This window comes from Etheostoma cragini, chromosome 1 (assembly GCF_013103735.1).
Source record: "Etheostoma cragini isolate CJK2018 chromosome 1, CSU_Ecrag_1.0, whole genome shotgun sequence".
Lineage (NCBI taxonomy): Eukaryota > Metazoa > Chordata > Actinopteri > Perciformes > Percidae > Etheostoma > Etheostoma cragini.
In genome coordinates, this window is record NC_048407.1 from 17,610,781 (window position 1) to 17,627,669 (window position 16,889).

Genomic DNA, 16,889 nt, shown 5'->3' on the forward strand with positions numbered 1-16,889 from the left:
CTTAGCGTTTAATCTCTGAGACTCAGTCAGAGCTGGACAGGGTGTGTTGTGGGAGGGCTGGAGCAGAAACCTCCTGTGTTTATTTTGGTGGGCAGATAGGAGTCTCGCAGCAAGGTGCTTGCTGTCATCGCTGTGACCTACGAACTCAGGCCGCCGGACATCACCAAGACTCCAGAGAAGAGGGCCACTGCTACATGTGGGATGCTTAGTGAAGAGGTCAGAGGGCAGGGCTGCTGCTGAACATGTGCCCAGATGTCCTGAATTTTTCTTTTCAAAAAGATTTCAGGAGCTAACTAATTAAAATATACACCTAATATAAATTACATCGGATTTTAAAGACAAAAAAAGACAAAATATATTTCCAATGCTTGCCAAAACAACATATGGCCGTTCTATTTAACATGCAATGAAATCTTATCACCAAAGACTTATCATAACATGTCAACCCATCATGCACCATGTTCACGACATTAAACACATTTCACTCTTAAATGAGACTCTCCTGATTGAACTGCCATTGGTCATTGTGGGAAGAATTAGTCTGATAAAACTTTGAAGAACACACACTCAAAGATATATTACTCTATAGCAACAAGTGGTTGAGGCTTATTCAACAGTAGTGTGAGTAACATAAAAATGTTTTATCTTCACCTTCTATCACGTTACAGAGAAAGCAATCATTTAGGAGGCACTGGACTGCAACACTACATTCATTAGATTTATGTTTTTTGTGTGCTTTACTTACGTTGCTAATAACTACCTCAATAAAAACACAATTCAAGTGTCTGTCTGTGTGTGTGTGTGTGTGTGTGTGTGTGTGTCACTTTGTGTTTTAAGTTGTACAAACTTTTTGTCATTGTCCAACACAAATAAGACAGTATCTGCTCTGTCACAACACTAAAAAAACAAACAATTCACACATAGGATACATCCTAATGTCAATGTTTGCATTTACAATAACCCAATTACTTAGAAACAGGGCAAATATCAAACTAAACTTAAGTAGCTGATATTTACTAAATGCTGGTGTTCATGTTTCCAAGTTTTGACATTCATCTTGAGCCCTATAGGCTGATCCATAACTGTCTATGACAGGAGTCTATAACAAGGATGGGTGATCATGCTTTGCTGAGCTACTGAGACATTGAGCCATGAAACAGCATTGATGACCAGCACTGAAACACAAGTGACCCTTTGCAGAGGTCAGGACCAAGAGAAAACAGAGAGCTCACTCACTGGTCTAATATCCTGGAATGTCCTAGATGCTGCTAGAAAAAAAAGGACCTTTCAAACAGGATCTTAATCAGAGTCATGTTCTTTATTTAATTTATTCTTCGCACAGATGCAGATGCCCCTTTCTTCAGATGGTCATTTATTCACTTAAGGAAATTCAAGGAATCACGTAAGAATGAATGGTTTCAGTGTTCATAAAATTCAGTCCTAAGGCCTTTGCTCAAGTTAATTTATTCCCATAAGAAAGATGTCAAAAACAGATACTTTATACATCACAGCCTGTACGTCTTCATTGGCTTTGTTCTGCACCATATTGCTGACTTTGTGATTGTGTTATATGGCTCATAAAAATCTCGTGAAAAGAATTTAATAATGAACAAATGATGGTGCCCAGTGATTTGAAAGAGAGTTCCGAGTTTGGCTTTGTTTGTTCTTTGTGAACACAATGGTACACTTCCAGTTTAGTATCTACATCCTACATGTGCACACATTAGTGGGAGAATATCAAAAACGCCTGTCAATATAATGCAGTCCATTACAACCAAAGCACTAACTGCAAAGTTAAATCAACACCTCAGTGTCAACAAAACTGAGGATTGTAATCTTCATAAAGGGATGGCTTCAGTTGGCTCTGTGCGGTTGTATCCTACTCCATCATAATGACCTTAAAAGTCTTGCTTGAGCAACAGGTGCTGATCAGTACAGACAACTTATAAGCAACAACAACAAGTAATTAATGATTGCGTTTGTCAATAACTCATTTTCAAAGAAGCATTGGGTAGCTTATTATCTTCCACAGCATCGCTGTAAAAGGGGATTTGAGCATGTTGTTTTCACCATGTGTACATGTTCTGCAGTCTCAACAAACAGACTTATGCAGGGAATTTTATCATATTTTCCATTTAATTCTTCTAACTCTCTGCAGCCTACCCCCGACATTTATTACTTTTGCAATAAGTTGGTAATGTGTGATTAAATACATGCAAAATCCAATATTGATTGAAAATACTGTTGCATGTTCTACTCCTGTGACTGTGCAACAGTTCAGTAGAGAAACATTTCAAAATAAAAGTTCTGGTAATTGGCAACAAGTGTTTGTAAATTAAAAACATATCTCTGTGGAGCCATGTCATGGAAATCTGTGTCATTGTGTTCTCTTGTGGAAGTCTTGCATTGCTTGTCCTGGCCTTTGTAAAACTATGACTCATTGAAAAACATTGCTTAATTGGTATTCTAATTCATCAACATAATATATACAAGTTATACTGTTTTCTGTGTTGTTTTTTTGTTTTTTTCCTGTTATTCTAAAAATGTCTCTAATGAATAAGTAACATATTTCAAATCAGAGGCCAAATTAGGGCAACCACTTTAAATATTACTTTGACGCTGTAGATAAAACAGAAAGTAGTATATAATGTGTTACAAATGAGAAATGTAATACAAACAGAATCAACATTTATACTGTAAATTTAGCTGTGATCTTTATCAGTACTAATATTATGACAACCAGGAGAAGAACTAATAGTAGCGCAGGTCAGGACTTTGTAAGCTTGCTGCATTTGTATGGTTTCTGTTGTGTAGCCACCTCTGTGGAGATACGTGCGTCAGGTTCTGGGAGCTGCCATGCTGGAAACAAAGCTCTGTTCATCCTGCTTCAGGGTGACCAAGTGATTCCAATTAAAGCTGCATGTGTTGTTTTCTGAGGCTGGGGTCGTGCAAGTCAAACATGAAGGAGTATGATCTTACAAGAAGAGAGCAGAACCTTGGATCACTCTGACCTGAGTCTGTTCACACAAACACTGAGATCCACTGAAAACCACCTGAGACCTTTTAGTTTTTACAGTATGTTTATCTGAATTGTTTTCTTACCGATTTCCCCCTAAAAAAAAACAACCTTCATACGCATCACCCAATACATACAAACAGTCATACACATTTGGAAATACAGAAAAAAAGACTGAACAACTGAACCAAATTGATTAGATCAAATTAGAGGCGTAGGAAAATGCAAGACAAATCAATTTGTTTTAGTATAATATGACATCCGCTGCCTGAAAGACAGAGATGACCAGTCTGAGAGGGCAGAGGAAGGAGAACATAAACAAGGGAGTCTGAAGTGCCTGAGGGAAAAAACAAAACATACACAGCACTAAGTAATGCAGATAATATGCTCTGGCAGAATCTTAAATTGAAACAGTTGCATTAAAAAGCTTGAGCTTCAACTCATGAAGTTGTGTCACTTTATATAGCCAAGAAGTCAATATTTAATAACCTTAAAACAGGCAACATGTCATCACTGTGAGGGATTACTAACAACATAAAAATAACAAAGTAAGGGATAAGAAGTTTGTTCTTTTATAACAATAACATAATGTAGAGAAGAATGTGTGGAAGCAGCATATGGTGTTTAAAGTCTTGCGTTGTTCTTAATGTGCCAGCTGTTGGACTAGGAAACAGTGCTGATTGTTTGGTGGTAGTGATGTAATACAAAGCTACACGGCAATTCAAGGTGTGCTCCTGAAGAGTATGATGAAAGAGTGGGAATAAGGATCAGAAAGTAAACAGTTCATAATCAAAACACATAGTACATATCTTGACAAAGAAAGAAAAATTGACATATTTAACAAGTGCAACTATGCAGCGTGCCAGGCAATACAAAAAGTTGACTAAAGACAATGTGCTATTCCAATTCAGAAAGAGGGATGGTTATTTTTCAAGCATACATTTTAAGGATTTTATAGACACATTACAGCATTGATTGTCATCATGAAATACCTTCTCAAGGGTATTTTCCTATGTTTGCAGTCAAACTCCTGACCTTGTAGCACCAACATGTAAGCCTAGTTGTTGCCCAAAGATTCAACTCCTGCTCGGCCTCTCTTTACATTTACATGATTGTAAAAATACCTGCTGTGAAAAAGGTCGATTGTATTGTTGCATCTATGTAATTTAGTGATTGACTTTGTTATTCCTCTATTCTTTGACAGAATTTTCTCATGTCAAATTAACCCTAAATTTACACACAGAGAGATGGTTCAACGTTCAAGATAACCATCTATCTACCCTTTGGACTTGAAACAAAATGACAGATGAACTGATTAAAAAAAGCTTTGTATGTGAGAATAAAGAACATGAAGGGAAGACATGATAGGTTGAATATGTAGAATGAACAAAGGAGTGTTTGGTTGAACTCTGGGCAAAGCAGCAAAGGGCAGACTGTTGGCCGAGTGTCGAAATCAGCTTGTGACTTACTGACCGTGTGAGGGACAGTGATTGTTTAGATGGAGGGCTCCATGAACAAATGTCCTTTTCATTTCATGCTTTACATCCAAACACTCGGCTCCTCTGCCGCTGATTCAATTGCAGCTAATCATGTCAATTGAAATCACATGAATGAGCAAGTAAATGACCTATTCAAAGGATTGTGCACAAAAACAACATTTTTTTCTGTTTGATGTTCTTTTGGAAATAAGTGGATTCTAGTGCATCTACTGTGCATGTTGTATAAAAGAGTAGTTCACATTTGTTAAAGATCTTTGGTGTTTTCTTCAGTGTTTTACTCGACTTCAGGACATTACACTACTGTAGCTGCAGTCCTACATAAGCGAGGCTTACAACATAGCTTTGCTTGTGGGAGCTTTAGCTCACAGAAGAAGAAGTGAAGGAAGGGAATAAGGTTTGGCATGTCAACTTAAGACAGAATTTCCAATGAGTCCTAAATGAATGAAGTTGAATTGCTCTCCTGGCCTATTGGAAGAGCTTTGAGGGCACCTGTAGAGTAAAGTTTAGTGCTACCTTTGGTAGGTTAGCAATGACAAGCATTTACAGGGCATACGTACTCTACGTCCAGGAGTTAAACTGAACCCGGCAAATGGGCCTGCGCTCTTCTTTCATCATCAGGTGCTCTAAACTTAGCACATCTTCAACAATGTACATACATTTTTTACAGCTTTCTCTCTTAATAATTCAAACAATGACTAAATCACGTTTTCTTCACAGCTGTAGAAAACATAGTTCTAAATGAGGTAATGCCAGAACATTAGAACTTTCACAGGTTTTCCTAACTGTCTATTTTCCATAAACGGTGTTTAGCAGATCAGCGACCTCAGTCTAGGTGTCAGTACAGGCTCGCCTTGCACTAGCAAGCCAAATAGCATTCCGGGATGAGAGAAAAACGTGCTCTCGTTTATTGGCATTTCTTTACCAACCAATCACAATTGTCATGTCTAAGTTCTGCACAGAGCTACTGTAAAATTGTTGTGCAAGAGAAAACTGGACAACTTGGACAGATCAGTCTAGCTAGCTCTCTCAATTTACCCTGCAGAGATCTGAGGAGCAATCAGCATAGTGCTCATAAATCCACTGTAATTTAAAATTCCAACACAAAGAAAGCGGAAGGAAATGGACATCGGCGAAACAACATGCATCCAGCGGAATTTCCTGCGGCACTGGAGCAATCCTGGAAGTGAAACGTCTAGGATGTAGACTATGGTGGCAGTAATGCACCTTAATGCTGGTTGCCACCCGCCACAAAACACACAACAGAAGAAGTGACCTAAGTGCACTTGCCAGGGATACTGCACAGATGGCATGGAGTGATGGGTGGATGAAGGCAGGGAGAAACAATTTTTTTACTAAATGAAATCAATCAGTGTGGCCGTTTGGCTCGGTTGGTGGAGTGGGCAAGCATGTGTGGAGGTTTGTTCCTCAATGCAGAGGGTCCAGGGTTGGGCTCCAACCTTTGGCAGTTTTCCTACATGTCTTCCCCCTCTCTCTCCCCTTCCATGTCTGAGCTGTCCTGTCATTAAAGATGGAAATGCCTATATTAAAAAAAATGAAATCAATCAGATGTTTAGTGTATGCACACACATGTAGGCTACCCATGGCAACACTAACAGCACAGAACCACCCCCATGTTACAAATTTGAATGTCCACACTGTGTCTTGTGATCTCAAAAGTTGTCGTATAAAAAGGAAAAGGAAAATATGACAAAGCATGATCCAGAGGAAAAGGGCGGGTGACAACAGCTCTTAAAATTTCCAAATGCCAACCCAACTTCCCCCTCATCCCAGAAAAAATACAGAAAAAACTAAGAGTATCTGAGCTTGTTTTTCGATTATTTGCATAATACACTTTGATGGGTGGATACTCATCTCAATCCCTGGCTCTTTTGTATTTGCAGATCACAAAAAGCCTGTTTCCAGCGCCGTGCAGGCTACCAAGAAGAGACTATCAAAGGGAAGAAATGGGCTTTCAAGTCAGGACCCTTCGATTGTGTTACAGATTGGTTCCAGGTGAGGCAGCTTTGGGAAGTTCAGCCGGAGGAAAATTGCCCCTCCGTGCAGTGCTTGTGAGAGGCAGAGAGGCTTCACGGTTGGCATGGTGCTCCGGAATTCCAATACTACTCACGTTTGGTGGGATTTCTGAGGGATGAACGCTGGGCCTCAAAAATCTTGTTGTGGTTGATTGCAGTTACATTAAAAGCTAAGCCCAGACAAAAAAGGGGCTACAGAGTGTCTGGATGTTTAAAAAAAAACATGCTGAATAGCTTGATAGCACCACAGTCTGCAGAAAATAATTGCCAACATAATGTTCAAAACATCCCTTTGATTCGCTCAAAAGATAAATCCTGGATTTATTTTTCAAAACAGACATTTTCCAGTTCCACTCTGGTGTTAACATGATTTTAAAATGAGCGCTTCATGTTCTTCTTTTTCCCACATGCTATTGCGGCAGGAAAGTATTTCAAGGACTCCTAGCAGAGATGTAACATAGGCCCCCACATTTCAGCAAACAGAGCTCTTGAAGAAGATCTTAGCGCATGGACATACTTATCCATTGTTCTTCTTCCCTCCAACACTGCAATGGTTTATTGTCTTTCTCAGACCACAATAGCTTGAGGAAATTAGCTTTTGATTACGAGGCGATGTATCTATACAGATTTGACTGACTGTCCCCTTTACTTTACTTCAGTGGATCTTTATCCTTGGAGAGTTTTTAAGGTTGGACAAATTTCTTTTTAGTTTGATGCAATTTAGAAACAGTATTAAAGCCTGTCATCCCATCTGCCAAATGAATGTTACCTTGACAACTTCACAGACTCCTTTAGTTGTGCCAATTGTCTTGTAACAGATATCCTGCCGTCTTTATCTTCTTTTGATATACTATTACCCACCCCACCATCTGTACAGTTAAACACATCTTAAACCAGTCCTTGGGGAAACTCTAAACAGACCCTAAAGTGTTTCAAACATACACAGAGTGATTCTGTGTTTCTGCTGCGCACCCTGTGTCAGATGTGATCGGAACCAGGCTATGTGTGGGAAGGACAATTAGGCAGAGACGGAGCTGAGCCATGCACGGGCGTGCCAAGCTGTGGCGTTATGCATCCCTCACCTGTCTGGCCAAATAAATCAAGACAGGGAAACATCTGCTCATGTTTTCAAACTGGACACAAATGACTGTCCCATTTTGTTCTTTGGGAGTTTTGAAGCTGTGCGGGAAAAAATGTCATCGTTGCTGTTGTTTATTTAAAATCTTTCTTCTTTAAAATCACAGTGAATGCATTTTTCTCTATAGTTATTTAATTTTTACTTACCTTTTTTTTTAAATAGTTTTTTCTTGGTTATTTACAGCATCATGTGCATGTTGCAAATAAACAAGTTAAATCTGAACTTTTTTTTCCACAATGACTTAAAAGATTGTTTCCAACTTCAACAAGCACTGCGGATCCCCAAGCAGACTACAATCACTCCACCCTCCACCAAGGCCACACAGAACAAATAAGCTGTTATTCCACTGTTGTTTGGAAGGATTGTGAAGAGATTGGTCCTGTAATGAAAAGAAAATAGAAGTGATGTTCCCATGACGGATATGGTAAACTAAATTGAGAGAGGGTTCTCTGTCGGCTTTCTCTGTTCACACCTCTGGTCCCCCTACTCCCGCTCACATTCACCCTTCGTCCTTTAACCTCATTGACTCACCCTTTCCAAAGAACCTGATCTGGCCTAGAGGCCCATGCGCTCATGTCCTGTCGAGGATTTGTTGATTTCTCTAATCATTGTTCCAGCTCTGTTTGTCTTAGTTTGTTTAGTAGAACAAGCAGAATACACAAGCGCTTAAGATGGTCCTGCGGAACAAAGAGAAGAGAACTGCTTGAGGACACTGAACTCTTGATTGCATCAGTAAGGTCACTGTAGTTATTTTGTCCTGCATGCTTTTGTACTGAAGTACACTGTAGCAAAATTATGTCATATGACATTATTGCTTGTTTAACCATGTCAACGTCTGATTGGACTGTTTTTCTTGTCATTTTAAAGTGGTTGTCTATAAGTGGCCACGACACACTGTCCTGCCTTTTGTCTGTGTAAGATCTGGGAGGAGATGCACAGAGTGGAAAGAGAATGCTGCTCAGAATGAAAACCATGAGGAGGAGGAGGAAGTGCTGTATTTATGTTGTTCATGGTCTCCTCTCTTAACTGACAGGGGGGAACAAGCCCTGCTGGCGATCTGCACTGCTTGGCCTTATTTCACTGACGGGAGAGTCTGCGTTCTCTGAAGCCCTCTCTGTTCTTCCTGTAGCAGTTACAGTGTGTTTAAAACCAGAACCACAGCTCTGTTCCTATCCCAAGGAACCCAGACATGTACCCCCCCCCCCCGCCCTCAAAAATGTTTATTGATGTGAATTGAATGGGCATGATGGAGGTTTTTTTTATGTTATGCAAAAAGGTTATTTTTGATTAAGGCAAACCAAGAAAGCTAGCAAAGTTATAGTATGTAGTAATAATAAAGACTAAAATCAAAAAATCAAGCAACAACAAAAAACAAGTAATTGTTTTAAGGACAGGGGGCATCGGACATCAAAGACCTCAGCTTGAGCACAAAGCATCCATGCAGTCTCCTCTTCACCTTGCAGACACAGAGCAACAGGAGGGATTAGCCACAGCTTGACATAAGTCAAAGCAAGACAAGCCAAACAGATGTCGTGTTTGACCAAGATACACACGGTTAGCACATATGGAGGCTTCTGCAGCATTATGTGCTGATTAGACGTGTTAGTGATACAGCCAACAGATTAGCAAACCAGAAAGTAGCAGCTTTCCCAACAGAACATCCCAGTATTATGGGACAGCAGGTGGACTGCAGAAATTCAAATTAAAAAAAAATAAGATTTTATTTTACATCACTCAACAGACTGGGTATCATTTTAGAGTTTCGGTCATTTGCTCAATTAAAACAAGCTTGGAATTAATTTCATCCAACAGTTCAACCGAATCTGAAACAGTCACTGCTTACACATGTTGGTAAATAACTGCAAGATTATTTTGTCAAAGGGATTGGGCTGCCCTTTGTAAGTTCTGCCCTGTTATCTTTTTTTGTGTTGCCTCAGATTTAATAAGCCAACTTCATTTTATGGTTGATGATGGGAAAGTAGCCAAGCTCAATTTTCTATGGCCTGTTTATTCTTTACCTGATGTAACAAAAGCTGCTTCACAATGAATGCATAGTCACACCACCACCAATACCACTTGATCTGCAGCTTTAACTACATAATGAACCTTGCCTCAGATGTCAGTCTCACACACACACACACACACACACACTCTCTCTCTCTCTCTCTCTCTCTCTCTCTAAGGTATAAGGTAACTCATACTATAAAAACTTGAACATTAAAATGACGTTCAGTGTTAAATTAATGGTAATTTTTTGCTTTCAAATGTTTCAATGAGATCACTGAAAGTCTTCCTTTTTTCTTAACATGCAATTTTACCAGGGCAAATGAGTAAACACAGACAGCAAAACATAGCATAACTTAAAGTATAGGCCTATATATTGTCATACCAACGTGGCAAAAACACACAACCTCCTGTTCACACGCATATATAACGCAAATTGAGTCCTGTTGTGGAACTCTGGATGACTGGATGGACTAAAGGATGTGGTGTACTTCTGGTGGCTTTGCGTGCCAGCATCTGGGTGTGTTTGTGTGTGTGGTGGACTATAAAGGTGCTTGTTGCTCTGTATAAATCCACACACTGTGACAGATGCCTGGTGCGTAATGTCAAACGCCTGCCTTTCCTTAAAAGCTCTTCAGGCTCAATCCAGAGTCTGACCCCAGATAATCTGCAGAGCACCTGCCACGTCGGCCCTCCATCGCCGTCACAGTGCCCACTAATTCACCAGCTCCAGACATGACAGAAGCACTACGACAGAGAGAGGTGGGAATGACAAACACACAGCTTCATGTTATTCCCTTCATTTGAAATAGCAATCAAAGCTGATCTAATTAAGCCAGTCTGTATAATTGAGTTCTTCAGGGCAATGCTGACGGAGTCCAGACACTCTCTCTTTCTGTGCAAACATCTCACCAGCAGCACAGGGAATTCTGGGATACGGAGGGAGTCATGACAGAGACTTTTGTCGAGGATGTTAACCAGATGTCAACCGCCTGTGTGTCCTGATGTTGCATAAATGCTTATAGGAAACAATCATGCATATATCAGAGCTCAATGCACACTCATTTAAAAGAGTCATGCTTTTGTTACTGTCCAGGTCTACACTTGTTTGTTTAAACATGGCACAGGATGAATGTCTATTACATTTCTTACGTCAAGTTACGTGGGCTATTTCTGTACCTTGGTCCTTCTTGACTGAAAGTTATGGTTCTATTCCTGAAAGGAATAACTTCAGACTTTCTACTGTTGCGACATAAACTGTTTAATTTTTAGCTAATATTCAAGGAGGTCAGACATTTTTGTGGCCATTCACAGTTGGTGGTTGATAACATCTTTACGGTCAGGCTACATCCAAGTATGTTTCTAGTTTGACTTGCTTGGATGAACCATGCTGTAATATAATCTCCACATTGCTTTTGTTTTGGTTTTTCAACAGGGATGGATTTCACCCAAGGTAAAAGTGGAAGTCCAAAACTCTTCCATAACTTTGAAATGCAAAGAGCAATAGTAGAGGTTATTTGGCACCAAGTTTAGTTTTAGATTTTCATCAAAATTGATTTGAATCTAAACGCAGAGTAAACATGACACATTCCATCCAATTTATATCAAAACAGATTGAGTTTTAACAAAAACCACAGGACATTTCAAAGCGGTGCACCACTATGTATTTAAGATCAACTCATCTTCTGTCATCTCTGGTGAGGATCTACTCAAATCTAGGATCTGCCTATTTTGACTTTGACTATTTTGATTATGTGTAGCCCCTGTGTTCTTCTTAGTATATATATGTAGTTCTAATACACCCCTTTAATCTGATGGAAATGGACCTACTTGCGATTTTCTTTCACTTCATTTATACATTTTTTAATTTTTAATGTTTTAATATCTATCAACTTGTGTTGATAATATTGTCATTCCCTCCTCTTTTGTAAAATTGAACAAGCTTTCTTTTGAAAATATTCTTTGTAATTGTTTACTGTGATTGTAAATTTTGACTATGGCATACAGAAAAATACATTTGTAGCACTTCTTTTTTATTTAACGCAATATTTACTCCCAGGAAATGTCAAAATAATTCAGAAAATCAGTGGATAAATAATATTTGTCTTAATCCTTTGCATAAATGGATATTATGGTGAAGGTTCTGACATTTTCTACTTATTACATAGCTAGGACCGGAGAGCTGCCCTAACCATGTCTATGACTGACAGAGACAGATGTTATTCCAAACTTAGTTTCAGAGGTGGTCCAAGGTCTACGAACCTCTGTCAGTGTTTCATCCCATGATGCCAGGCTCTGTAAGACAGAAGGGCCAGGTCAGCTCTGGTTTCACGCTGTCAGATAAGATCAGTTTGTGTGTTGGATTTCTGTCACTTAGCAGACCTGGGTTAGTGCTGAAACAGTACTAACGTATGGGCTTCAGGAGCCAATAGTTGTCACGCAACGCTGATCAAGAAGTCAAAGGTTAGAGTTTTCCTCCACCTTCTTATTTACGTCATTCCTTACAGTGAGGAATCTGACCATCCAACAACAACAAAACAAATCTGAGCTTCTTTTTTGGGGTTTCTGTAAATAACATCACAGAGTACGGTGTAGACCTGCTCTTTTATGAAAAGCGCGGTGGGACAACTGTTGTTATGGTTTGGCGCTAGATAAACAAAGAAATTTGTACATTAGTGATCTTTCAATATATACTCAAAGGTCTTTTGAGTGGAGATTTAGATTGAATCAGCTGAGTTTGTTTAGCTGATATGTTATGTGGGAACACAAATGCAGGACAAAAAAAACGAAAGACGACTCAGTCTGCAATTGACGTTGTGCACACATTCTTTGCTACCACAGTCTCTGACACTTGACAAAGACTGATTTGATCAGAAATATGCAGAAAAGTGGTGTGCTCTTGCTCCCACAAAGAGTGTTGAATTTTGTTGAGGAGATATTCAAACGTGTATCCACAGTTACTTATAGCATTGTTGGAGAATGTCTACATGTGTGGCTTTGATTAAGTGGCAAATTAAATTAGCTATGGACAATAAACAATGACCATCTACTCATTGTGTACACACGTATACAAACTGAGAAGCTATCCAGAATCAGGTCCAGTGGCAAACATGGATGGAGGTATATCTTGCTCTACATGTATGTCTATGGTCATTACCAGCAGGATCATCCTGATCTTCTGCAGCTGCTATGACACCTTTTGAGATACAGCTTTTAAATCTACATACAGAACCAACATAACATGGGTCCCCAGCCGTACAGAGCTGGTCATGAATGGATAGAATTTTTACAATAACTCCCTGTGGAATAAAAAATCATAAGTCATCCAGCGTTTTTGAAAAATACCTACAACACCAAAGGCAGCACTGGTATAGTCTCGTGAGTGCACTGCTGGAAGAAAACCGTGCATTTGGTTTTAAAATGTGAAGGACTAGAGATGCTAATCATCATAAAGACTGCATTGTAAATAATCCGCTCTTAAACCCCAATCAAAAATCAAACCTCAATCCCACGAATCGCAAACTGCAAGATGGTGAATAAAATTCTCCAGCTGTAATAATGATGATACTTAAGTGGAGATGCTTGTAATCTGTCTGTAACACATGTGGACCATGAATTATTAATGCTGCCCAACTAAGTTAAGAGAGGCTGTGAATGGAAAAAGCTCCTCATCCCCCTCAAAAAGTCTGTAAACAACCCAAGATCCTGATTTCACCTCTGTGTTTCTTGTGACTTGTCACAAAATAAGAAGAATTTTGGAATAATGGTATGGTTAAGATAAATGAGAGTGTGAGAAAAGGTCACGGACAAAAACATATAAAGATATGCAGTTTGAAATGGAGGGTAGACGTAGAGAAAGAGGAAGCCAGAAGGGTTGCAGATGAATTCCTGTGCTTGCCTTGCACTACAACTGGTCTGGGGCCAAAATGTTTGTGGGGCTCTTGTGGTTTTTCAGGCAATAAATCCTCTGCACATATTTAATCCAGTCAGATGTGCTGCAAGAGAGGAGCACTGAAGGATGTACGGCCATTACTCAGCTGCCCACATCAGAGAAAGGAGCTAGATATCCAAACGCCTCTACTCACTTGTTATAGACATACCCGTTACTGAACAGAGAGACAGACACTGGGATCGTAAAGGAGGTATGAAAGTTGAGTGTGGAAGTTCACTGAAACGGTCTTTAACTCTGGTTTAATATCTACTGATGCTCTCATATGCTGTTATATTACCATATGATGCAAAGTGTGAGAGATCCAAACTTTCAAAATATAAATTCTGTTTCTGAGTCCTTTATTATACAGCCATAGTGGAAACTAATTTCTGACTAAAAATATCTAAATGTAATGTGTGTAATTGCACACCATTTTTAATTTGTAAAAGAATAGTAAATCAGCATTCCTGTTAATACACATGTGAACTGAATTGTGTTTTGGCTTGGTAGAATATTTTATGTGGTACAACCTTGCTGCTTAAAGTTCTTTCATTTCAGCAGTTATTACAGGTGTGTCAGTAATATTCCTAGTGAATCAGCAACCATGTGTTGATGTGCAAATCACCACATGGTTGCTGATTCATTGTACCCTCTTTACCTATGGATAACTACAGAGAAAAACAAAATAAACCAATTTAAAATTCCAACAACACCAATAGTGAACCTACAAGGACAATCTAAGAAAGCAGCTACAGGACTTGGTTTAGAGAAGATGCTCTTCAAATATACTGGACAACCGCGCCATCTTCTGTTCATCCTTTGCTACAGGCTTTTTATTCAGTCTGAACATCAACGTCCTCCATTACCTTCATTAATTTGTCTCAAATGGAGATTTACCTTTCTCCAATTGGAAATTCTGCTGAAGGAGAGATCATGCGATGGACCATGAGCTTCTTTTCTTTTAACTCGAGTTTACATTCTGTTTATAATGCAAACTCTCCCATGATGCCATTGATAGTCAAATAATTCAGTGATGTTTTGGAAATTAAAAGTTCAAGAATGAAAATCTTCTAACACATTACAAAAGTTTACACTGTGGGTGAACCCACTCACAATCAGGGCTGAAGTATTTTTTCTGAGCATTGACATTCATTAATTTTTTTAAACTCACACTTAAGGGGTATTTTATGGGCTTCTTCCAGTAGGGATATTTAGACTGAATATATTTAAAATTCACTGCAAAAAGAAAAGAATAAAGCATTGATTACTTCCCCACCAGACTTGGAGTGTGGTTAGTTTTTCAAAACTGAAAAAAGGTTTACAGAAAATAAAGCCTAACTGAACAGTTAACTGACTAAATACAATTTAAAATAAATCGTTTTTTATAAATATAAATTGGCTTTTGTTGGGAAGGGGGCACTTTACCTTAAACGTTTTTCAAAATTTCTGTTTTTCCACATACATTTTGGTCTCATACATAAGTCTGTTTTGAGATGAAAGCAAGCATTCAAAACAAAAGGTGCATGACATAATGGACACACTTTCCCATTAATAATGTGAAATCACTTTTGACAATAATAAGTAATATAAAGAAAATAAAAAATGTAAAAATGGTTGTAGGGGGGTGCAGCCACATCAAGTGCATCAGATCTAACAGCAGGATGACTACTTTATCCCTTTTCAATATGTATTTTACTGTCAGGCAATCTTGAGGTTAGCAGAGGGGTCCTTGCAGCCGCTAATGTTAGCGAATCCAATAATTTTTCCAAGGATGGCAAAGGCATGGGACGGCATGACCCGCCATACCCTTTCTCTGATTGGCTAATACTCGTTACCTACTCTGGTTGGGTTGGTTAGGTTTAGGCAACGGAGTGGAATTTGTTAGGGATAGGGTATTAATGCATGGGTATGCCAATCAGAATCAGAGTAAGCTAGAGTGGGCGGGATATGCCTTCATCATCCTGGGAAAGAAATACTCGCCTACAGGTACCTAGCTGGCTAGCTAGCTCAGCAGCAGCTAGTCAGACAGTGGCTAGTGTGAGCGTGGGCATCCTACTAGAAAAATACGACTGAAAATAAAAGATACTACTCTTTTACAGCCAACGTTAAATCCGACAAAGGAAATCTCTTTGAAGACAAAGAGTATAAAGGTATGGGATTCATGTCATCACCAAGAAAGGGCTGTTAAACCTGTATTTGTTTACTAAATCGTCTGTAGTCGAGACGCCTGTATAAAACGAGCAACGTTAACGTAAGTCGCTTCGTCCCGAGATGGTCTTTGTTCTGCACAATTAAAAAGGTTATTTCGAGGACATTTCTTTTGTATGAAACTAGAATAACGTTAACTGTTTTTATTGATTTAGTTTTAATTGACACTTGGTTACCTCGGATTTTCTTAACGGCCACGCTAGCTTCTCCGCTAACAATGGAACAGGGAGAGATTAGGACCAGTGCTTGCTTATTAAATTGATCTGATTTGATGTAACGCTAACGTAGTGAAAGGCTAGGATTTTTCAATGTTAGCGTTAACTGACATGGTGTTAGCTAGTTAGCTACGTAACGTTATTGCTAGCAACTGTAAATAAGATTAGCCGGTGTCCACAAGAACGCTAGCGTTAGCTCTGGATTTTAACTTTAAATAGGCCGACATTTTAACTTGTACTGACTTCCTCTGTCAAATTTATAATTTAGTTCAGTGGCTTTACAAGTATGTGATCCCAACTAACGTTAACCGTTAACTAACTATGTTACTTAACAACTGACGAGATGTTATTCCGTAGCAGGGTAAGTTAACGTTCACCATAATCTGTTTCATTCGTTCCTTTGCCCAAATTAAAGAGGTTTGACTTGCTCGATCACATCGACATCACACTCCCTGGCCCAGTGACATGAGTTTGAATCCAGCTACAGTATCCTGATGTAAACCCTAGACGAAATTAAATACAGTAACTTCTTCCAAGCAATGCCAGCCCTGTTTGAAACATACCAACATTAACGGTATTTAAATTGAACATCATCATCCTGGGTCCTCCTGGAATGGGTAACCTCAGTATCAGATTCCTTCATATGAGTCTGTGCATCGTCTGGTGGCTGTCGTTATGGAAAATAGAGTAAATGGTATTTATTGACCATGTTTATAAAAAATAATGGATGTTTTAAATGTTTAGGAAAATTAAATGTTTCCTCAGCCTCACTTACACATATCCATGTACACACACACACACACACACACACACACACACACACACACACACACACACACACACAC

The 16,889-nt window shown here is 39.1% G+C and overlaps 1 protein-coding gene across 4 annotated transcripts in view; it reads left to right on the forward strand.

The window, feature by feature from the left end:
* Positions 1 to 15,524: 15,524 nt before the first annotated feature.
* Positions 15,525 to 16,889, forward strand: part of caprin1a (cell cycle associated protein 1a) — a 13,534-nt gene continuing 12,169 nt past the window's right edge. Inside the window, exon 1 of one of the 4 annotated variants that reach the window (XM_034875191.1) lies at positions 15,525 to 15,771. Coding sequence is in view for 2 of the 4 variants with exons in the window: in XM_034875208.1 (XP_034731099.1) it covers positions 16,388 to 16,405 (18 nt within the window). In the remaining 2 variants the exon portion in view is untranslated. Of the gene's footprint in view, positions 15,772 to 15,897; positions 15,921 to 16,134; positions 16,406 to 16,889 lie in introns of those variants that run through there. The other 3 variants (XM_034875199.1, XM_034875208.1, XM_034875183.1) reach the window with 3 other exon arrangements.